This window comes from Suillus subalutaceus (genome assembly GCF_016647625.1).
Source record: "Suillus subalutaceus strain FC151 chromosome Unknown DFJ58scaffold_92, whole genome shotgun sequence".
NCBI lineage: Eukaryota > Fungi > Basidiomycota > Agaricomycetes > Boletales > Suillaceae > Suillus > Suillus subalutaceus.
Window position 1 is genome coordinate 26406 of NW_024540341.1, and position 23355 is coordinate 49760.

Here is a 23355-nt window from a genome sequence, read left to right on the forward strand (position 1 = left end):
CACACCGGTACCATGCTACAATCCCGTCATCTATCCGACTCATAACATCTACTAGCAGAGCAGGATACGAAATGGTTCCCGTGCACGACCAAGCACGTCGCACTTCCTCTCCTCGGCGCAAATCACCGGTTTCTTGCTTTTCGTGTCTACGACCGCGGAGAGTATTCACGTTCTTGAAATTTGCACTTCCACTGGTTTTTATCGTATGTTACACGATATACTACCTCTATGACCCGCGCGGTCACATCGACCTCGTATTATATCAACGAGAATGGATACAGCGCGAAATACTCCCGCTGTCTCCACTTGGAGGATGCTTTGAGCCCGAGCGCGTCAGCCCGTTGTATAATGTCAGCGAGGCTGTGTATGGCAAGAAACGCTTTGAGGTTCAGGCAGGAGTAACGATGCGGATGGGTATGGACTGCTACGAGTTTGCAGGAACAATAAGGTTTGCAGAAGGCGAGTGGACGGAAGAACAACGGACTATCCCACCAGAGGAGCGAGCACAGTTCCACACATATTGGCGCGCCGATCTCGCGCCTTTCGATGTGAGACAAGAGTACATGCTATGGTCATTCTTCGCTACGCAAGATATTCCCCGCTCTCGTCTAATACTCTGGTCAAATGGCGACCTATCACGCAATCAAATCGTACAAAAGTATCTCATGATGTTCCCTTACTCGTTCACACTTCAGGTCGTGGATATACCTGAGTTAGCCAAGGGCACGCCAATGGAGAATCACAGCTTCCTCAATCTCGAGGACAAGAAGGCATGGGTGGACGGCGACCTTGTCCGGTTACTCGTCATCTGGACATATGGTGGTGTTTGGATAGACATGGACATGCTCCTGACCCGAGATCTCTCTCCATTGCTTGAGCATGAGTTCGTAACGCAATGGGACTGCTACGGTAATTGGACAATCAGCCCACTCTCGCCCACGTACTCACAAGATTCTACAGACAAAATTTACCAAGCATTTAATGGTGCTCTCATGCACTTCCGCAAGCACTCGCCTTATCTATGTGAAGCTTTCCATTTGATGGCACACAGTACTCCTCCACGTTCTGCAAGCACCGATTGGGGCGCAATTTTATATCTTCGGCTCTGGCGGCGCCTCCTCAGCGAGTCCATACCCCCCTTCAAAATTCTACCGTTCTGCCTTTCTGATCCTCTGGCGTGTCGTCTCGACAACAGTCTGCCAGACCCATTCGACCCTGATCGTCGGGACGGGAAGTGGACAGGCAGACCTGGGGAGGGCCTTGAGGAGGGCGGAGCACTGGACAAGGCACTAGGGAATATATTTGCTGTGCATTTGCATAATCGCTGGGATAGAACGTTCCCTCAGGGTGGTTGGGTGCATCGGTTGTTGTTGAGGAGATACTACAAGGAAATTACGAGGAAATTAGGAATGGATCGCAAGCTATGATGTATCGATCTGCTGTGAGTACTTTGATCCTGGGCGACAACGGCAAACACTAATAACATTTGCTATAGACATGAACTATAGCAATTATACGATTCAGACTTCTAATAATGCAATGTTTATACAGCGCGCTATATTTTCTTCGCAGGACTGGTGTGTGGATGATCTCGCCAATCAAACGTATTACATGCATGTAAGTCTCGCAGTGAAATCGTTGCTCGACGCTATACGTGTATGAATCCTCAGGACTCAATTCAAAATGTCTTAGCTATAGGTGGGCTCGAAACCATACTTATTTGGACACTATCAATCATCAAGGATTCATATGCCCTTATCATAGGCGGTGACGCCTTGTGTATTGGAATAGGGAATTGCTTGGGAGCGAAGCCAAAGCCAGAAGTATCCTGCAGGGCGTCGCGAGGCAGACCACGTCCTTAGTACCCGCTGCAGGTACCCGTCTCGTAGGATGAGGGTCTGTGGGCTAGGTCAAGAGGGACGCTAGGTGGCGGGGATAGCAGTGGTTTCGAATCTGTGAAAGTTCTCGTCAGGGGGCTACCCCAATTGCGCCGACGTTCTGCTTAGGAGTGATACTACTGAGCCAGTGGCAGTAAAAGTTCCGAGGCACGACTGTAACCGCGTTCGATGTCGATTGCCAGCCAGCTGCAAATGGTAACTATGACCCAACGGGAGGGTAGTTTACGGCTGGGGGAGTGAGGCTTCAGATCCCAGATCCGGTGGCCTTTATCACATCCTAAACCCCATGCAGAGACGATGCTGGATCGATGATATCGAAGATTATGTACTGAATACAAAATGAAATGGCTACTGGACTATATAAAGGGTTCGTACCAGTCATCTTATTCGGACTACATCCTTGACGATAACAGATGGCTGTTCTTGACGTCAACCAAGCTCGTGCTTGCTTTCCGTCCTTGAGATCAGGGCACATTTATGCCGATAACGCAGGGGGGTCCAGGACTGCTCAGGCAGTGATCGATCGGGTCGTGGATTATTTATCCAACACCAACGTACAGCTGGAAGCTGGCTATTCGGCTGTAAACTCCCAGCGCGTTGTCGAGGGCTCCATCGCCGCTGCAGAGTTGTTCAATGCTACATCTCTCGACGAGGTTGGGTTTGGATCGAGTTCGACGATGTTATTTGAAAATATCGCTAGAGCACTCGAAAATGATATCCAACCTGGAGATGAATTTATCATCACCTATGAACATGAAGGTGTCTGCCATTGTCTTCCTGTGTCTTTTGTTGCGGAAACTCACTACTCATCTTAGCCAACAACGGTCCTTGGAAGCGTCTAGCTGCGCGGCGCAATGCCGTGGTCAAATACTGGCATCCCATACCAGTATCTCCAGAAAATCCTTACTCGGTCGTATATAGGGTCGAAGAACTTTTGCCGCTGGTTTCATCACGCACAAGGCTGGCTGCGATCACCGCGTGCTCCAATATTTTAGGATCTGTGATTCCTGTGGAAGAAACAGTGAAAGCTCTTCGCCAGCGTGCAAAAGAGCAGGGAGCAATCAAATTCGAGGTGGCTTTGGACTGCGTTGCATACGCATCGCATAGAAGAATGGACGTACAAAAGTGGGATGTCGATTACTGCGTATTTTCTGTGTACAAGGTTTCAATATCCGCGACTTCGTTTTGATGTCTGACACTAACACTGTTTGCAGGTGTTCGGGGCTCATAATGCCTCTGCTTACGTGCGGTCAGCGGCTCTGCGGACATCCTTCACGTCCATTGTCCATGATTTCCTGAAGGTAGACGACAAACCCTATAAGTTTCAACCAGGCGGTCCAGGCCACGAGCTCGTGTATGGTGTATCGGCAATCGTGCCATATCTAAAGTCGTTGACTCCAGAAGATGATCTTGCAGCATCTTTCAGCGCGATTGCCAAACACGAGCAGGGAATTTTGACGCCCTTGCTCCGCTTTCTGACGGACGCAAAACAAGTTGACAGGGGTGTTCGCATCTTTGGGACAAGCGAGATCAATTTCTCAAGGATTCCCACTGTTTGCTTCGTTGTTGTCGGAGAGAACGCGATCAAGAGTAAGGATGTCGTGGAAGCATTTCACAAAAAGGGAGGAGTAAGTCTTTCAGTAAGCTCACTTAGTGACTGTATTCAATTATGGGTGTCGCACAGATCTCAATTCAATGCGGCCACTTCTGTGCGTATTATCTTATTGATAATCTACGCCCAAAGCTGGACGTGAATGACGGAGTCGTCCGCATCTCACTTGTCCACTATAACACCGTTGAGGAAGTGGAGAGGATCGTGGACGTACTGCGGGAAGTTCTGGCTTAGCAACAAGGTGAAGGTGAACATGTATATATGACATTCAAGAATGTACTTTCCTACCACTGCGTAGTCTCGAGGATTATTATCTAGGCTTGTTGAGCAAGCTGCGGTTTCCTCGTGGCTAGGTAGCGAAGTGAAAATTTACCACTCCCTGATGCTTCCGTCTTCTCCCCTCCATATCGGATTACGCCACGCCTCAACGCCAGCTCGACTATGTTCCTTGGCACGAGTACGCACAAGCTCCTCATTGATAACGATACCCAATCCAGGTCCTATACAAATGTCGTATCAGACGTTTAGCGGAGAGCATTAAGATTGGGTTGTTTGAGACACAACGCGTGCGGATGGAGAGAAGACCGTCATTTCTGAGGAAGAGGTAGCAAAGCGTACGGTGCGCGTGTGGCAATGCTTCCCGCAAATCTCTCCAAAAATAGAATGGACCAAACAGACTAGTACTCACCACTGGGAGTTGAGACATACCCGTCCTTCACAGCAAATACACTCGGATCTGCAAGATACGTGAAGAGGTCTGCATCATCGCTGTTATAATGCATCTACATCCAGCCAGTCTTCTAAGTGCCACATGTCATGTCGGAGCGAGAAACCCACCTGCCAGCTCATTTCTTGGATGAAATCTAAACGTCCGAAACCATGATAAGTGCCTGATCTATAAGGGTGGACCACACGCCAAAGACCCACAATTGAGCTTCGACACGCCAACAGCGATACATGCGGCCAAAGCAATCGGTCCTAGCGGACAGTGAGGGGCAAGCGCGACATCGTATGTTTCTGCCATAGATGCGATACGTGCCAACTCCGATATTCCACCGCAATGGGAGACCTTATCCGTTTTGTCAGTCGGTTGAAACATAAGGAGATAGGCAAAAACAAGACACAATAATGGACTTTGGAGCTCAGCTAAGAGGTGAGTACGCACATCCGGTTGTGCGACATCTAGTGCATGTCCTTCGAAGTAAGGGCGAAATTCATGTCGCGAGTAGAGCCGCTCCCCAGCGGCAATAGGAGTGGAGACGAGACGCCCAAGGTCCGCAAATTCCGAAGGTTGAGTAGGCAGAAGGGGTTCTGAATCAATTTCAGTACTTGGACCGCACACTTTGGTGATTAAGGGTGGTTCTCACCCTCGATGAACAAGACACCCTCGCCCTCAAGAAGCTTGGCGAGCTGGCGAGCCATACCCTTGTGTACCCGTCCATGAAAGTCCACTCCAACATCCATCCCCAACGCGCGAACTTCACGCACGCGTTCCACTGTCCCTTTTAAGAGCTCGGGGGAGTCAAGCCACGCGAGAGCCTCTGCGAACGACTCAGACTCGTTGCATCGCAAGGTTATAGAGCTTACCAGTGGCATTCATCTTTACAGCAGTGAATCCTTGCTCTTTGCGCTCACGTGCTGCTTCACGGACAGCACTCGGATGGTCGCCGCCGATCCATCCATACACACGAACACGATCCCTGACTTTACCACCTAGAAGCTGCCACACAGGAACTCCGAGCTTCTTGCCCTTGATATCCCAGAGCGCAATATCAAGACCAGACAGAGCTGACTAGTCAAAACATACGTTTAGACAAATGGTAGGCAAGGAAACAGGTAGAGACACCCACCATTAAGACAGGTCCACCACGATAAAACCGGGCGCGGTATGCAGTCTGCCAGATATCTTCGATACCATCTGCATCCCACCCAAGGAAACGTTGTGCGAGGTCAGCGAAAGCGCCTTCAATTGCTTCGGTGTGTCCTTCCAGGGTGGATTCTCCCCAGCCAACGAACCCGTCGGCCGTCTCGATGCGCACGAAGAGCCAGCGTGGAGGCACGCGGAAGACCTATATTTGACAGTGAATATGCTGGGAGGCCTGCTACACGTTGTGGGACGAACCTCGATCTTTGAGATGAAACTGGAAGCTGAAGTATTGAGGGACATACTTGCGCTCTTTAGTGGAGACGAAAGTGAGAGATGGAATCTCCTTTCAACTGCACGGTTTATGATTGAATTTTACATTTTGAGGGTGATCAGCTGAACATGGCCGGTCCGCGTAGTACCGACGGACATATCGTGTTCTTGATATATTTTTAAGCACGCGCTGCAACACGCGTCCAATGTGCAATGGACCATGTATATCGAGCTAGCTCATTTGCATCCTGAGCCATAGCAACTGAAGGCAATCAGTCTTCTCATGTGGTGCACAATACCACAAGTACTAGCTTTTCACTCGTAAAATCGGTTTCGCAATGCTGCGTCATGCTCATGGCCTTGTCCTAAATATTTATCAAGTTGTTTCACCTCGACGAGCAATAGATAACCACCAGGAAGATACCCTATAACAGTAACGATGGCTTAGGCATTGAAACAGAAAAGACGGGTGACAACATCATCTCCTGTATAACGAAATGGAGTATATCACATTGAATCTGATGTAGAGGACAAGAGCGTCCCACCGCACATCTCCCAAGTTATAGGTAGTACTGTCATCCACGTTGCACGTCTCGCATACCCATCAATCAATGAGGTACTTGCGCTTGAAAAACGACCGGAGGTGGAGAATCTGCCAGACGCCAAGGGCCGTGAGGGCAAGAATGGTGAACCAGGCAAAATTCTGGCACGCGGCGATTCGTCACAACTGCAAGGAACATAAAATTCATAAGAAGTAGTGTGCAGGAATCTGAAGAAAGACTGACGATTGGTGTCTGCAAAACGTTCTTCGCGCTTCTTGAGATATTCGAGCTCGTCGACTATCTCTTTTACAATGCCTTCCAGCTTTCGCATTTCTGTCTCAAGCCCAGAGAGTGATTCTTGGTTTGCAATCGCACTTGATGACAAGGAGGGAGTCAGTAAGCTATCATAGCGAACAAACAGGGTACACACTTGTAGTCAACAGCGTCAGCCCCGATATCAATATCCAAATCGACGGTGCGCGACATATTCCGCGCGATGTCAAGTTTGATGTCTATAACGCTATAAGTAATGGTTAATGAGACACCTGGCAACAACAAACGTACCGGGAGATAGATAATTCTTGAAACACACTCCAACCTCTCCCTCGCCGTGTGCTGTGACAGCAAGTCTCGTCTCACCCTTAATGTCGCGTTTTGAGAGATAAACGTTGCGGTGGGGTGTTGAATCCAAAATTTCGACGTCTACCCGTTGGTTTGCCCCGGGTCCAACGTTGGCGGTGACGATGACAAGTGCATGGGTATGCGCAGCATTCCATATGCATTTTGGGATGGGCAAGCGAGCTGCTGGAAGGGAAAATTTGATGGCGTGCGTGAAAGGAGCAATGAATGCGAAGAATACGATAAGGGAGAGCGTTGTTATTCGTGCCATGATTAAGTGTCCACTCAGCTATAATTTCGATGGATAGAACGCCCCCTAGCTATCGTTAGTGCGGGAGAGAAAAGCGAGCTACAGTGAGCCAGAAGCCAACGGTCGAAGTAAATGGCAGGAGTCGTAAATTGAACGTGGTAGAACGATGTGCACGGTGGCAATTTATCAGGTTACCGGCAGTGACCTTCGATGGTCTCAGTTGCGCGTTTCAAGGTCGTCGAGCTCGTTATCTATATAAATCTATGACCTCTCAGGAATCCCATATGCTCGTTGATTAACAAACTGATAGCCTGTAACTGTAAGAGTTCGTACTAATGTGTTCTCGTACTCTTGTTGGGGCATACTAATAAGCATTTACTTCTAGCTTGTCGCCCAGTCAGTATATTTTAGCGATATCCTTGCGCTATTCATTACTACACGCTAGGATACAAATGACGCAACATCCGAAGACCAACTACCATGTTGGTAATGAGAGCGGTAGTACATATGGGAACGGTTTGGGAACGGTACAAAGTTGACGGGAAAGACGTTGATGAGAGGAAGACAATGACAACAGATGTAATGGAGGAGCAAGCATGCAAAAAGTGAGGACATTTAGGCTTTGAAAATGTAATGAATCGGGACTCGGAAGATCGAACCGACAGAGTAAGCCTCAGCAAGTCGAAACATGCGGGGAGCAAGGATACCTTGAGGCCGTTATATACCGCTCGAGTAAGGTCCGACTGATAACAGGGTACTATGAACTCCAAACTAGACGGCTTGTTTGTAGCACCCAGACTGGCCATTTCAGACTCGTCCTCGGTCGCTCTCGTTCTGTATGCATGTGCTCCCGACGCCTCGCATAATTGTTAATTTTTTTTTTCGATTATATTGATTTCATAACTAAATATAGATGCTTCCGCCAATCTCTAGCCCTCCCCCCTATCCTCATTTGCGTCCATTCGTTTGCGCTCATTCGCGCTCGTTTGTTCGCACTCGTTCTCGTTTGCACTAGTTCGGAGTCGTTTGTAAGCTTGTTGAAGCTGTTCACATTTGTTCATTCTACTGGTACCCTCCGCCCACTCTCTAGTTACATTTACTATGCCAGATTTTGGTATATTGCCTCCTTAATTGCCGCATTTTTCACTCGGACGGTTCCCCTTCTTTTGCTTTTTCACCTGCTTTTAGTGTACTTGTTATTGAATGAAAAAGCAAAACAAGTGAGATAAAAATGGAAATTCAGACGACGAGTCGCTTTTTTCAACTGGCCATCTACTTATTTTCACCCTTGCTTATTTCTGCTTATTGCACGAGAAAGGTTAAAAATAAGTAAGTTAAGGAACTGCGTGTTTTACTGATGCTCTCAGTTACATAGTTGAAGGTGTAGAAAGAGTGCCGCACTACTTATGCCCAATGATCACTAATCTTAGTTCAACATGAGACAGTGGTCATAATTACCTCCTCCTTGTGCGCCCCACCATGTAGGGAATAGGTGAGAGGTACCACTAGCGCCTTGCACCGCAAACGCGAGTATGAACACCATGACTTGAGTGCCTCCGTCAAGGGCTACATCACTTGATTAGTCCGGGTACCTAATGACGTTGGAGAATACTCACCAGCTGCGACGATGTAGTTGTATTTAGCAAACCAGCCAGGGTAGCGCGTACGCAGCCACCATTGGGAGAGGAATGCGACAGCAAAGTAGCTCAGAATAAATGAATTGATCCCACCGACAAGGTATCCAGTGACGAAGCTGTGAAATATGTGAGCATGCTGCCAGAAATTCAAGAAACACTAAACGTACAGGATAATTGGAGTATAAAGATAATCAGCATGAAGCTTTGGCCAGTACCTGTGAATGACCCAGAAAGGAACAGGTACGAAAAGTCCAAGTACGTAAGCCCAAGGAACCCATTGGTATCTTTGGCCTGTGGAAAAGAGCTCGTCACTGAGTCCACCCCATGCAATTGCCTGAGAGTTGTACATCTGTGGCTGTCGTCCAGACCAGATATTGGTTCCTTCAACAGATAACAAGATTTCACGTTGGTTATCAATGATTGAATTCATCATGACTACATGCGCAATGTCAGTTGATTTTGTAGTCATGTAACAAGTGGCGTGCGCACTGTAGTTCAAGACTGCACCAAGCAGCGTTCCAATAATCTGGGCGGTAAATGCAGCGCGAGGGTGGCAGCTTTGCATCTGTAATTTACGGTCAACACAGATTGCCCTGTCCTCCTACGCACTTGAAATATACTCACACTGAGCAATCTTGAGGTCTCGAAGCAGTAGTTGGGCTTGGAAGACAGTGTCTACAACATTGGGTTAGCCGACCTGTTCTTGGAATGCAAGGTCGACACATACTGTTTCCGTATAAAACGAAGTACATATTTGCCACTGTCGCATCCGTCAATCAAAGCATATGAGAAATCAACGACAATCACCTGGCGATCCCTTCTGAATGTAACCACCAATCATCTGGCCAAACCTGGATGCAAACTGAAATGTCGAATATCGAAATGGAATTCAGGAACCTACGTCTGTATGGTGAACGACAATCCTGTAATCGCGGCGAGTGCACCGAGGAATAGAATGAAAATTGTCGCCAGCAAGAGCGAGATAAGGAAGCCCCACCTTCAATGCTCGTCAGCCTGGACCACATTTCCAATCACAGCTACTCACCATGGCAAAGTCGAATCGGTCTTGTATAAAACGACCAGGGCAACAACGAAGGACAGGAGGAAAACGACGAAGTACCAGCTATTGGGAGCATCCGGGTACTATTATAGAAATATTCATGTTGGTGAGCTGAATACAGAGAACTGCAAAACTAACCTTCAGCATCTGCTTGTAGTGGGGATCGATGTCTTCACCATCGACGTCTTGCTTCCGCATTCCATCGGCTCGCCAGAACTTCCAGTCAAAATTCGCCCATATGTTTTTGATGCCCGACGGATTCATCCAAGTCCATGCAGAACTTATATCGCTCCGGTTCCAGAGGAGAAGATGAGTGAACAAGGCCCCCAAACTCTACAATTTCAAACCGTCAGTCCGCAGAGCCTCACTAACGTTTGGTGAACTTGCCAAATTCTGGGTAAGTAAATAGACTACCCAAGTGCTGGAATAGTAAGGTAATCCTTGTTCAGCAAGGAGTGTGGGATCGACTTCATAGTTCGAATTGAGAATGAGCGTTTGATCGTACTGTGTTCCGTTTTCATAGTACAAGAGTTGAGAAAGCTGTGAGGTGTTGGCATCAATGTTCTGCCGTTGCACGTGAATGTAGACTAACGAATGGGAAGTTCTGGGCCTTCCAGATGTTGTTGTAATATACGGCCACAAACACAACCCTAGACATAAGTCAATGCAAGGTCCCGAATCAGGGCGGAGTGATCGCACGCGCAAAAAATGTAGCCCAGAAAATTCGAGAACTATTCAAGAAGTATGTAAGGCTTCTGGCCCGCGAATTCAAGAAGAAGAAGTCATACCTGTGCTTTAAGCGGGATAGTCATAGGGTTCACCTGGCCAGCAATATACTGTCGCAGATCCAGTCAATAACGCGATCCACTTCGAAGTTCGTATTCACACTTACTTGCCAGTCAAAGCAGATAGACAGGAGCCCTAGACCCTCGTTACCGTTTGAACCACCAAACAGTCGCGAGACGGTGGCATTGTTAGGAGCTGCAAGGCAGAAAATTGAAACCCCGGTCAGAAGCGGAAAGATCCATTCTGGGAAAAGCTCCCAAACAAATATGCTGAGTCGATCAGCATGTTTGATCATTGCCGGTCTTAATCAAGGGACTTACGCAGCAACCACCATGGAAAAGACTCTGAGCTTCTTCCGTGATGCCATCCCGCCTTCGTAGAGAGCATCGAACATGGACAGCAATGGTAGCACACCGGGGTATAACATCTTTGATGGATATAACAAGATGCCTGGTAGAGGTATGTAAACACCGGGTTCAACAACAGGTTCAATTGTGGACATACTTCTCATCATGCCACCAATTCCATAACTTATAACTTTGTCAGCGTCCGCTGGAACTTGAACAAAAATTCTCATACCCAAGAAGTTGAGAAGAAAAGAGTAGGAACACTGAGGTGACAGCATTTGGCGTGATATTGTAATACAATCTTTAGTGAAGATCAGTAAATTCCATGAAAATAAATGAGGCTCACTGACCGCTGGACTGCAAGAACATCGGTACCCAAGGCAGAGTTGGCAGAGGCGCTTGCCATGATCACAATGAAAGCATTTTCTTTCTTGTTGAACGGTCCCTGTGAAAGATCTTAGAATGAAGCAACGGATGAGGGTAAATTGATTTACGGGGTTCAGATAGCGCAGGAGCCCACGGCGAGGAATAAAGGTCTCCATGGAGACGCCCAGGATGTAAGAAACAACCGCAAGGAACATCAATGACACTGAGATCGATTGCTGCGGCAATGATATGAGTACATAAAGTTGTCATGCTCGCTCCACTACGCACAGGTTTGAAATAATAGATTTCCGCTGTAAATTGACATTAATGAGTATCATGGTGGCTAAAAACGAACTCAAAGAAGCTCACCCAGTACTCCGCCAAAGGTTGAGAGACCAAGACCAATAAAGAATGCACGGATTGTCCACGGGTTCAGGGAATCGTCGTCGTCCACCGATATGACGTTCGTAGCAATATCACGTTCATCGGAGAGCACGCTTCCCCGCTGTCAGCATCAACGTTGCTGTTCCTATGGAACGAATTGTCACTAGTGCTAAGAGCTTTCTCGCTGGGCACAGTGTGCTCGCTGATCGCCCCTGCAGCAGTTAGACTCATCGTAATGATAAAATAGTACTGCAAGAGAAGTGAGAAGTTTCAGCTATCAGCAGACTATAAGTAGTATTTACCTCAAAGATATAGGTTACCATTCTCGTCATTGAAAATCCGTATGGTGGCCATGATGTGTGTCTCGTGTCTCATCTGAAGGTCCCTTGGGGACTGAGTCTAGTGGAAATAGGTCTATTTCGGCATTTGGAATGTTGGCTGTTCTCGGCCCGAAGCGCAGCGAGGGCAAAGTACTAGGCTGACCACCCCCAACACCCACTGCGCCGCAGACCACTGCCTCCAGTCCCGTGCACGATATACCTTCCTAGCATGGTGTAGGCAAAGCAATCCAGGCTGCCGTTCGAACCTATGACCCACCCGTAGAAAGGTTCAGCTGATGGGATACTATTTATTCGCGGGCGTAACTGATCTTGCAATTGTGGCCATTACCAACTTATTTGATACAAGGACGGTCGACAATGACCGAAAGAGCCATGAAGGAGACAGAACGCAACAACACAGCATGACTGGTGGACGCAATAGCAACAACATCATGTGTACATGTTTAAGCTTTCATTAAGCTACCTTGAGCTTATCGGAGTAACTTCATGTAACATATATGAGATTGTTGTACTCCAGCGCAGTAACGACGAATGCCTCTCTCAAAAAAACACCGCTGCCAAGCTGCCAAGCCACCAGCGCTGCGGCTGCTGCCAAAACTCACAAGAAATCAATAACGTTTCTCGAAAATGGGAAACATCAGATGAAGCGGTAGATGGAGGCTTATGAGTCGGGGCTCGGGGCAAAAGATGCTAAGTGAAGGCATTCAGCTCAAGGACGCAAATCCCACAGACGCAGGAAATTTATATCTCTCTCAAATGTTGAGATAGTATGGAAAATCGGTCTGGTAGATCAACTCTGATGCTTATTCAGAGTGTTTCTGTGAGAGGAATAAGGATTCGAAACATGTCTGCATGTGTGATAAATTTTGCACAAAAGTAGCGGTGACTAGGCGGCGCGCTACCATAAGGCATGGATGTGGTCCCCGAACTATCCGGCGTTGCCACACTCCACAACTCTCAGACTTTCTGATCTCGTGGAGCTCGGACTTCGACTTTTCACCCCGTTCGCCCCCGGGCCATTCGTGTCATTCGAGGCGCTCATGCTAGCTACTTTGCAAGTCGCGCAAGTCGTCATCCTTTACTTGAAGAGTACTAGTACAACGACTGCGGATCGTCATCATCATGTACGGAAACCTCGACATATATCATATATATATAGTTTTCGATGGAGATGGAGAGACGATCACACTAAAGTGCCTGAGAAACTTGAACTAAGAGGAGCCTCGAGCACGATTTACCTTTGACAACATTGTAGTGACGGTCTTGCGCGGCCAGGGCTTCGTTACTGAACCATGAAGGTCACCTACGTACTAGTAGCATAGTACCACATCACCATGTGCAGCCGGTCGCAGATGTGCGTGCACGCCGTAATTCCAAGGTCTCGTCACAGAATTTATACCGTACCGCACAAGCCCTTAGGCAGGACAACCTTCAAAGTACGTACATCACGCGCGCCTAAGCTTTACCGCGATTTTCTAAGGATTAAAGACGTGTATGTATCAGCTGTGAATATTGTATCCTAAAAACCATATGGCTCCAGCCGTCTGATGCACTTGGGTTGTGGTCTCTTCCATTCCCCTTTGTTTGGGTCTGGCCATAAGGAAGCACTGTCCTGAAATGGCGGAGCATCGTCCTCATCGCTGGGAGCCTGGAAAAACCCCACGGGCCAAGTAGGCAAGTAGCACATTTCCTACACGACCGATACCACAAGCCGGTTTGCACTTCACTCACACTCTCCAGTCTAACCAGGAGATTAACCGTGTCATATCATCCTTCCATTCGCCCATCAGAGTATGTATGCGATCGGCTTGAGGGCATTGTTCCGGAGGATAAAAAGGGTCGACTCCAACAATCAATCCAGAAGCCCACATCTTCATGGCGACGCGGCATATTTCACGCGTGGTTTCCCGCACCGCCTGCAGGAGCAAATGTTCAGAGGGCATCAATGTCGTTCCATGAGCCACTATGGAGGCCGTGTGCGATGTAGCACATTCGCGAAAAACTGGCTCAGCCCAGTACTGTATCATCTCCAGGCGGTTGGCATATCGATCCACCACCACCACCACCACCACCACCATCACCACCCGCAAGACGGTCTTTCCAGTCAATCCCGCTGGTTGTCACGGGCGGTCGTACCAACGCTTGAGCTAGCCTGTCTTGGACACGTTCTATATCCCCTGATGATATTCCTCCCACTCGATGATCCCATCGTTCCAAACCTACACGGCGCGGCACCAAGGAGGGAATAAGAGCAGTGTCGTAGAAAGAGATTAGTCCAGAAAAATCCAGCACAATCCGGGATAATTTTCGCGCCATGAAGCAGAATGCATTACTTCATAAGCGTGATGCACGGATGTCCGAGAATAAACCAGACCCCACGCTACGAGATCTTGGGTGTCCATGGTGCCCTCCAGGAGTTTCGCAGCGCTGTTTCCGTCAAATAGAGTACTTTCATCGGCTGAGTAACTACAAGGTGAGATGCCATCACCCTGTTTCGATCGACCCACGGCAGAAAAGTATGGAATGGTCTGGCTCTACAGCCACCCAATCCAGAGACGTCGGTAAATGGGGACCGGTGATGGCTCCGTGGTAGAGGAGTGTGCCACTGTGCCTACGAGTCCCTGGGACTATTGTATGACCTGCAGGACGTCAATGATGAGTCGTGAGATCTGTGCAGTGTTCAGTATCTTCAGACATACCAATACGATCACACGTGTTAGCCCAGTGTTGAAGCAGGGAATTGACCGTTTCAAACACCAAATGTCCTGTCGCGTTCACCGCAGGCGCTTCATCAAGATCCCATTGTCCAAGATCATTTCGACCCCCCGGTTAAAGGATAAAGGTGGCAAGGAAAAGCCAGACGGTTGCGACTTTCCTCAGTGGCAGACAGCATTCCGGGGGCCAAGGACCTTTGTAAGCTTATGTTGTTATGACTAAAGTTATGGCTTGATTTCCATGATGATCGTGGGCCAGTGCCACTGAGAGGTTGATCAAGTTGTCTGCCGGATTGGAATCACTTTCTATGCTTATCCATACTAATCGGCGAAGTAGATAAGTGGAATAGCTGTTTCCGATGTTCATTTTTCAATAAATCAGGATTGTCTTGCAACCAACAATGACAGGAATGATGATGAAAAATGGACGTAATGACATTCATTTCCACCAACCCGCAGCTGAATCTCGCCGGCCTCTTAGTATGCTGCGGCCATGCGCTCACAACCGATGTCGAGTTTGACATCGTGCGTAGTCTCGATTCCAATGTTGTGATTGGGATGATCTAGATTGCTACTTGGCGCCAGGCGAACGTTTAGGCGCCTCGAGGTGACGCCGCAGCAATTCATTATCTCTACTGATCTTTTGCTGCTCCAGAAACTCCGTGTATACTTAGCGGCAAAGACAAACATATCGAGCCTGCCGATGGTGGTGATCTTCGTCCCTCGCTGGGGCAGTTTTATCGTCTCACAGACGAAGCTCTGGGGCAAAACGGGCAACCGTCATGATCTTGGCTGTCGATTTCAGAGTCCAATGGTCTTGTACGATCGTGCCCCTTTCCCTTCTGCCCCGCCTATTGAGTGTGCTAAATTATCGGCATGAACTGGATCAGACGCTAGGCTCGTGACCAGCCTGACGTATGCTACTACGGATACTCGAGTGGTGTACTAGCCAGGCTGGTCGATTTCGGAGTGGCGTGGCAGGGCGAAGCGAGGAGTTTGAAATGTAGCAGGTGCCGGTTGTGCCGGTATTACTCGATCGTATGTACATAGTACAACTATGCGCCTTCCGTCGTTCAGACTGTATAATATGTCAAGTTGTAACCCTTCTAACCATGGGTTCCCACGTCTCGCGCTGCTGCTGAAGATCAGAATTTTTGTCAAGCGGATTGGTGTTTTTATTTCCATTGATGAGGTCCATTTTATTTATCACAGCTGGAAACCCAAGGCACATCAGGAAAACGTAATTCATTACCATTAATACAGAGTGCTACAGAGCGCTCTGTAGCGGCTATGTACACAATTTGAACCCGCTGATGCAGGCGAGAAGCGCGCAGCATATGAACCTCGCGAAAGTACTGGTTTGCAACTCCCACTTGGTGATCCAGTTGCCCTCTTCTCGCAACTCTGCCACAGCCGATACTCCAGCGAATCGTTAAATCGCTGAATCTTTCGAAGGATTATAACAGATACCTTTATGCTGACCACCAATTGCCCCAATATCAGTCACGCCGCAGTAATTCCTTACTGGTCGACTCCATCAAAACCTCAATTTTTTTTGTATCTGTTCCGTTTCATCCACCTATGTCTATCTTCCGAAGTCTACATATTCACAGATCACAAACTCAGCACAGCGACTGTAGCAAGATACCTCAACACTCGTTTACCTGAGGCAGTTCGTTTTGTGTTCAAATTTCGGCACCTCCAGTCCAGCATGTCAACGGAACATAATGAAATGGTGTTCGACGAGTTCCGAAAGCCAGATGGCCTTGTTCAGGGTGTAGTGGCAACTTCGGGGCGCGTCAACTGTGACCGTTCATGGACGACATTCCATTCGGTTGATAGCTAACATGGCCCCTCACCTCTTTCCAGGGTATCAATGTCGCTGATATACGAAAGGTTCAGGCTGCATCATGGGTGGGTATAATGCATGAAATGGTATCATTTGATTGTCCTAGTTAACATTTAGTACTGCTGCTCAATGATGTTATGATCAGTACTGAGAGGCATACGATACTTTTGTAGGATGCGAATGAAGGAACTTCATTCGCATAGTACAAAGTATCGTATGGTCAACGCTGTCCAAACTACAATGACTACCCAAAGCGGCACGACCGGGCATCTGCCAAATTTCAAACTCCTCGCTTCGCCTGCCAAATCACTCCGAGTTCGACCAGTCTGACAGACTCTGACTACATCAAAAAATTCTCACCATCTCAAATTGACGCATAGTCAGACTGGTTACGAGTCTACCATCCGTCATCACATCTCGTTTTCGCAGTGCATCAAATGGAGAGCCGAGTGAGTGTGTCTAAGGTCAATTGGAAACGACAATGATGGAGAATTGCACTGTTAGACGCTGCGCCTTTGCCAGCGGGGTCTAATGTTCAAACTAGGTCGGGCACCAGTCTTTCCCAGGTATCCGTCTTCAATATGTATATATATTCTAGTCAAGCAATGTAAAATCCGAACGATTGACCCAGGGAAAGGTCAATGTTGAAGTATCCCGGACATCTTCAACTTCTCTGCATGCGAAGCAATGGCGGAATACAAGAACATGCAGCATCAGGGAATACGTCACGAACAGTGCCATAGTATCTCATTCATTTTCTCCTCCCGGTTATCATTGCCGATCTGTCCAATCACAAGAAACAGATCTCAAGCGATCCACGGAACTCTGATACGTCCACCGCTGTGTGATCCAAGAACGTGTTATTCAAGGGTCTTACTGTCAGCGAGAATGTCATATGAAGACAACAACCAAATATGCGTCACGAAAGAAGAACAAAAGCGACAGACGGTTTTGGGTAAGACGGGGTTTTTGGTGGTCATGATGCCCTAGAGACCGTCTCCTCGGCCTCTCCAGCCCATCTCCAGCAGTAAATTCTGGCACGCGTGACATTCACATAATATTACACAGTTTGTGCTTGGAGATCGCCCCAAACCTTTCCAGCAGTAGTAGGAAGAAGCCCGCACAACATTAAATTGCCTTCTGCACAGTGGCCGCGGAGCCTTCGAACTGACGTAGAAAATTGCGCAGTCTGCGCCAGAATATGAGTATAAATTCATCCCGAATGGCCAAATGCCGCTAACGCAACTTTACCCTCGGCTAGCCTGAGATCGTCTAATTACCCCTGATATTTACATCTCCTGGAGCGGTCAGCTATAGGTCAGTGTGGTGTTTTGACGACTATGGCTAGCTAATTGATGACGTGCAGAACCTCACAGCACAACAGGGTAGATGATATCCTCTTGTTGATTATGCACATTGCAAATGCCAGCGTCATGACTGAACCTTGGTTTATCTACTTGCTTGTATCCAGCTTTATCAAGGACTCGTCAATTCACTGATGTCGGGTAACAACTAGTGTTGTAGGAAGAACTCTGCCATTCTGCCACATGGCAGGGCAGAACTGGGCCACGCTGGCAGAACATGGTTCTGCCAAGCTGGTTAGGCTGCTGGCAGAACTACCTCAAAATAGCTCTGTCCACAACACTACCCAGATCCCCTCGCGCCAGCAAAACGTGTCGCCAAACCGGTGTCGGAAGTCAGGTCTTGTGAGTGGTCAGACTAGGGTTGACTTCAATCTTCTTCCGCAGATACCCATCACTTGAATGTCTTCACCATGTGAAAGCAGCTGGATGATGTATTTTGTCAAGGAATATAAAACTTGAACGACTCATGGGGAATCACGCACACTCCCAAAAATGACGGAGTTGAATGAAGTCAAGGTTGAAGCCCTCTTGGGCATCATCAACTCCTCCGCACGCGAAGCAATGGCGGAATACAAGAACACTGGTCATGGAGTCCTGGTGCTCGAGGGCGCATGCGACCAATTGAACACAATACTAGCTCCCTCTCAATACACGGTATTTAATGTAAGTGCTGATTATAGATGGCCATTATATGCCTTGTTGCTCATCTTCCTAGTTTGTTAATGATTACGATTGTGCGTGCACAGACGTCGCTGTGCAATCACGCATTGCGGACGTCTTGGACAAATACCCAGAAGGTCTTGGTGTGGATGCGTTGGCTGACGCAGTGAACCTCGATAAGATTAAGACCGCACGCATCTTGCGAGTTTTAGCCCTCAGGGGTTGCTTCAAAGAAGGTAATATGCATCATGCTGTCGGTTGATAATTCTCTCTGATGCCTTTGGTGTTACACAGTTAAGCGAGACGTATTCGCAAACACACGACTCTCCCTCATACTCAAGTCAACAAACAACGTTTGGTGTCATCTACAACATCACCAACAATTCCCCAAATACGCTGCGGTTCTCTATGAGACTATGATCGACCAAGAGTTTGCAAAATCGGACAAGGTTGAAAAAGCCCCTCGAGCATTTGCTCTCAGAAAGGAAGGAATAAACGACTTGAACGACTTCTGATCGGAATTGGATGTGAGTTTTAACCATCATACTGGCCTTTTATGCCTTACCATATTGTATAGGATGAGGCACGCGATGTGTGTGCAGATTCATCCGCTCATGACTGACTGACGGCTCACAGAATCTTGCGCACAAATATTTCAAAGAGGCATGATGGGCTATACTGAGATCCAGGGCTCGTCTGCGGCGCTGCATTGTGAGCAATCATCGTTTTTTTTTCAATCGTCAGCATGACTGAAGCGGGTCATAAGATTATCCTTGGGACAATGTATCCTCTGGTGGATGTTGGATCTGGAATCGGAGCAATGTCTATTCCTCTGGCGAAAATGTTCCCCCATCTCAGAATAACCAATCAGGATCTCCCAGAAACTATAGTGCAGTCAAGAAATTTAAGTCCAGACATCAGGTCCACACCCAACGGGCAAGTTATATTAATATTTGATCAGGCATGGGAGAAGAATGCTCCTGAGGCGCTGCTCGACGGGCGCGTAGAGTTCGTGCCAGTCAATTTCTTGGAAGAGTCACCCGTTGTTGGAAAGGATGTCTACTATGTAAGTGCCAAATTTGTTTACATTCAACATGGACAGCTCGATAATCTGATGTAGTTAAGGAACATTGTTCACGACTGGCCAGACGATGAGTCAAGGGTGATCCTCCATAATATTCGCAAAGTAATGGAACCAAACAGCCAAGTGCTAATTCGTGAGTCAGCTGTAGTTCAAAGTGGTGTTTGCTCCAGAATAACTGTCCTGTGATAGATGAATGCGTGCTCTTGCGCACATCCGAAGGGCCTGACGTAGGGGCTAACGGGTTTAGTAAGGTGAGTTTAGAATTTAGCTTGATGGTGTAATCATACATTCAGGATCACAAGGCGCCCGAACCTACATTGTTGAACTTCGGTAGTCACACATCATACCACCTTGACATGACCATGTGTTTTTGCCAATGGCAAGGAGCGAACCTTTAACGAATTCAAGATCTTAGGGCAAGTTCCTTCTATACCTGGATATGGATATGTTGACGATGTTTGATTTGTTATAATTCGCAGGGCCAGTGTTGGTCTAGTGCTCACCCAAATTTATGATCCTGTAGGGACGATGGTCTTGGAGTTCAGAATCGCTCAGGACTGAAGCCGAACACAATCTATGATCTTCAAGTTCTGTTGTTGTACTTTTACCTTCCCCAATTGATCATGCCATGATCTAACCATTGAAGACGACAATGACAAAGGAAACTTTGCTCTAATATATCGATCGCGATCGATCAAGACCAAGCCGGGCCTTACAGTTGATACTTGAAGCTTCCCTAGTGGTTCCATCAAAAGCTTCTGCCCCTGCTGAACAATACCCATGGTGCTTTTATCCTTAGAAATCGTCTGCAATATCGAAACTCACTGGTGCATTTTGGGCTGTGGTTGGGCCGTGGACGTCACAGCCCTTGCAGGTTCGAGACGTGTCATATATCCGAGTCCATGTATCACGCGTGGCAACCCTCACTGGTAGACCCATGCTCGGTGTCCAATGGCTGTGTGCACAACTAGTCCTGCTCCAACCAATGGATTGATACTAAGTTGATTCTGGCGAGGATGGGGATAAGCTTTTTTAGAGCACGAGCAAGGCCGGATGGCAGGAACAACCTGAAATTATCATGTCGAGTCAGACGCCATCAGACACTGTGGAAACACTAGAATCTGTACAAGGTACTGTCGTCCAGTATTTCCTCACAGCTAGGTAGTGCCGCTCCCGGATCGGCGGCCTCATCCCCCCCCCCCCCCCCGAATCTCATATTACACGCTGACCTGACAAGCAGTGACTCGTGAGTAACGTTTTGCAATCGTTTGTTTGTGTTGAAAACGGAAGGTTTGCCAAATAATCACAAATTACATACGGATTCATCACGATGGCAAGTAAGTAGTAAGTACATATAGGCCTAACGCCATCATCGACATCGCCTGACTATCAATTCAAACGGATCAAATTGTGTCCCCAAAGCTGTTTCATTTCTGTACATTAGGGGAGTTCACAGTTGCGTCGGAGAGGCGTTTTTCGCCGAATTTGTCGCTTTGTTGTTCACATATGTTGGAGACTACCTCGGTTCGAACCCGGACTTTTCCGAACCGGATTCATAACTCAGCAAGTCACTTGGAATCGAGCCATGAACAACTCTATCATGATTGAATACGAAGGCAGAAAGATGACTCACTCTCGCGACGTACCAACCCTTCGGAATTTTGCCACTCCTTAGGATAGCACATCCCGCCGCAATTCTATTACAAAGCGCAAAGGGTCGGTCACGAGGTTGGATCCTGCCATTGGATCCAAAGCAACTCACAAAATTATACCCGCACTTTCCAGAGAAACACTCGGAGTTTTCGCCGCAAGATTCACCATCGGCCATGACGAATGTCGGTGGAGCCCGCTGCTGCTGGACGGAGGATGGAGGCGAAAAGAAGGGCTAACCATAGTGTAGGGGCATATACATACTAGCAGACGACGCTGATATACCTTGAAGCGAGAGTGTCCTGGGCGTTCATCCCTACGCGGCAAGTAAGTGTGGGCCCAAGTTGAAGTTAAACAACACCAACATCACCGCGGCGGTCTGCTCGGACTACTGGCTGAAACGGACCAATAATGTGTCCCAAAAGCCATTTCCTTCCTGTACATTATGACACAACCGCGATGCCGCAGTGACATAGAACGGAATGGACTGACGAAGGCTGCCTGTAAATTTGGCGTATATCACGAGCCCTCTCACACCTCTAGAACCCAGTCATTGCGTTCACCGTGTATATGCCCTCGATGCGCATTCGCAGATACTCTGCGATACTGCATTCATATTCAATGTGCTTGTGGCTAGGGGAGAATCCAGTGCAAAATGGAACATTTTAATCCGTGGTGTATTCCAGATCGTCGATACATGCGCCATCATCTTTGTGTGCAGCCTTGCCCCGCCATCTAGTCACTTTCGTGCGCAGTAAGTGCTCGATGTCGTGAACCCCTTCACATGCAGATAGTGTTGTACGAAATTTATTATACCATGGCCGCCGAGAGCTGATGACAGCAGTAAGACATGCGATTCTGCGAAGATAGCTGCACGAGCGACATACCACTGAAATTCAATAAAATGTCTGACATGGGTCTCAATAGTCTTATGAGTCGCAATATCAGGGAGTTCTTTGCAGATTTCTAGGTATTCAAGAGATACTCGAACAGGGTCTGGGATGATATTTGCAAATATGCTGTTCATATATGATCAACGACGCGGTACCAGAAAATAGAAGACATTGGACAAACCAAGGATTGCCTAGCAAGGTTTCTCCCACCATAATGCCATCAGCTTGGGTCTCACCCCTGTTCCTCTGTACATCCTCCCATGTACGGACGTTGCCATTGCTCACGACTGGTACTCTGAGTGCCGTCTTCAGAGTGCGAACCACATTTAAATCTGCGGCGCCCTGACGCCGTCGTCTGGCGGATACGTGACGCGCATGAAGAGTTATCCAAGATGCACCTGCCTGTTCCAGAAGGGTGGCAAATTCAACTGTGGATGATGATGGAGGTGACGATGAAGGACAGAGACGTAGTTTTACGGAAGTCGGTGGCTGCAATAGGTGGGACATTGCAGAAACTAGGATCACATGCTCACCAATTGAAAGGGTATTCAATAAAGTTGAAACTGCTTGCCTATGGTCTGGACGAGTGGCCGATCCTTTTTGACTAGAAGATAGCTACCGTAATGGCTTTCACGAGCATGCTCTTGTGGGCATCCTAGGTTCAAATCTAAGAACTTTGCAGCTGATTCAGTCGCTAATACATTTCACTTAAGAAATTACACCCACCAATACCGCTGCACAAGCCCTGTATCTTCTTTCCAGCTTGAACAATGATCTCAGGGTCATTTCCACATAACTGTACCACCACCGGTCCGTCCGTCTCACTACAAGCATCGCGACCGAAGGTCAGATCACGCTGATGAAACTCGAGGTAATCTCGATCCTCAAGAAGCTTGTGAGGGTCAAGCATCTGCGTATACGCGAGAGTTACCCCATATCGCTGTGTCAACAGCCGGAAGGGAGCATCACTTTGCTTGACCATAGGAGCAGCGATGTAGGTGAGATCTGGAAGCGTCATTCGGGGCCAGTGAAGGTGTCACTCAGTCACTGATAGTACTGTCTCAGTGTCTGTCCGAGTCAAGCCTTGTTTAAGTTTGTGGCATCAATCTGTACACTTGCTGACTAACGTCGCACAGTCAACATGCCAACATCATGGCAGCATG

General features: G+C 47.9%; 7 protein-coding genes across 7 annotated transcripts; 3 read left to right on the forward strand and 4 right to left on the reverse strand.

The window, feature by feature from the left end:
- Positions 1-71: 71 nt before the first annotated feature.
- On the forward strand, positions 72-1427 carry DFJ58DRAFT_664050 (glycosyltransferase family 32 protein; the record flags this gene model as incomplete). The annotated part of the gene is made up of 2 exons (XM_041382407.1): positions 72-909; positions 961-1427. 2 exons carry the CDS (start codon positions 72-74, stop codon positions 1425-1427), a joined length of 1305 nt encoding a protein of 434 aa, XP_041241258.1.
- A 496-nt stretch (positions 1428-1923) lies between these two features.
- On the forward strand, positions 1924-3863 carry DFJ58DRAFT_500809 (pyridoxal phosphate-dependent transferase). The gene is made up of 4 exons (XM_041380709.1): positions 1924-2657; positions 2714-3060; positions 3113-3526; positions 3583-3863. Exons 1-4 carry the CDS (start codon positions 2312-2314, stop codon positions 3742-3744), a joined length of 1269 nt encoding a protein of 422 aa, XP_041241259.1. The 5' UTR covers positions 1924-2311; the 3' UTR covers positions 3745-3863.
- A 16-nt stretch (positions 3864-3879) lies between these two features.
- DFJ58DRAFT_730638 (enolase C-terminal domain-like protein) lies at positions 3880-5677 on the reverse strand (the record flags this gene model as incomplete). Its single annotated transcript, XM_041385927.1, has 8 exons — positions 3880-4010; positions 4199-4292; positions 4348-4373; positions 4438-4821; positions 4878-5051; positions 5098-5302; positions 5361-5579; positions 5633-5677. The coding sequence occupies 8 exons, from the start codon at positions 5675-5677 to the stop codon at positions 3880-3882; spliced, it is 1278 nt and encodes a 425-aa protein (XP_041241260.1).
- A 574-nt stretch (positions 5678-6251) lies between these two features.
- Positions 6252-7078, reverse strand: DFJ58DRAFT_717391 (emp24/gp25L/p24 family/GOLD-domain-containing protein; the record flags this gene model as incomplete). Its single annotated transcript, XM_041384353.1, has 4 exons — positions 6252-6350; positions 6386-6563; positions 6620-6701; positions 6754-7078. 4 exons carry the CDS (start codon positions 7076-7078, stop codon positions 6252-6254), a joined length of 684 nt encoding a protein of 227 aa, XP_041241261.1.
- A 1405-nt stretch (positions 7079-8483) lies between these two features.
- On the reverse strand, positions 8484-11960 carry DFJ58DRAFT_730640 (OPT oligopeptide transporter protein-domain-containing protein; the record flags this gene model as incomplete). The annotated part of the gene is made up of 24 exons (XM_041385928.1): positions 8484-8623; positions 8674-8810; positions 8862-9129; positions 9184-9251; positions 9315-9369; positions 9422-9454; positions 9502-9545; positions 9596-9691; positions 9740-9837; positions 9893-10087; positions 10127-10294; positions 10347-10404; positions 10454-10485; positions 10543-10590; positions 10647-10809; positions 10861-10990; positions 11045-11070; positions 11120-11188; positions 11238-11332; positions 11382-11489; positions 11542-11564; positions 11623-11750; positions 11792-11886; positions 11940-11960. The coding sequence occupies 24 exons, from the start codon at positions 11958-11960 to the stop codon at positions 8484-8486; spliced, it is 2298 nt and encodes a 765-aa protein (XP_041241262.1).
- Positions 11961-18397: 6437 nt separating this feature from the next.
- DFJ58DRAFT_915453 (S-adenosyl-L-methionine-dependent methyltransferase) lies at positions 18398-20417 on the forward strand (the record flags this gene model as incomplete). The annotated part of the gene is made up of 9 exons (XM_041395440.1): positions 18398-18568; positions 18621-18801; positions 18860-19014; positions 19143-19157; positions 19332-19631; positions 19686-19782; positions 19839-19900; positions 19943-20013; positions 20129-20417. The coding sequence occupies 9 exons, from the start codon at positions 18398-18400 to the stop codon at positions 20208-20210; spliced, it is 1134 nt and encodes a 377-aa protein (XP_041241263.1). The 3' UTR covers positions 20211-20417.
- A 1547-nt stretch (positions 20418-21964) lies between these two features.
- On the reverse strand, positions 21965-23174 carry DFJ58DRAFT_664024 (FMN-linked oxidoreductase; the record flags this gene model as incomplete). The annotated part of the gene is made up of 5 exons (XM_041382405.1): positions 21965-22130; positions 22187-22318; positions 22374-22720; positions 22777-22859; positions 22919-23174. 5 exons carry the CDS (start codon positions 23172-23174, stop codon positions 21965-21967), a joined length of 984 nt encoding a protein of 327 aa, XP_041241264.1.
- Between the last annotated feature and the right edge of the window lie 181 nt (positions 23175-23355).

Coding starts and splice junctions, on each gene's coding strand:
- DFJ58DRAFT_500809 (XM_041380709.1), top strand. CDS start 2,312: ATGGCTGTTCTTGACGTCAACCAAGCTCGTGCTTGCTTTCCGTCCTTG. Junction 2,658..2,713: donor CATCACCTATGAACATGAAG/GTGTCTGCCATT, acceptor TACTCATCTTAG/CCAACAACGGTCCTTGGAAG. Junction 3,061..3,112: donor GCGTATTTTCTGTGTACAAG/GTTTCAATATCC, acceptor CACTGTTTGCAG/GTGTTCGGGGCTCATAATGC.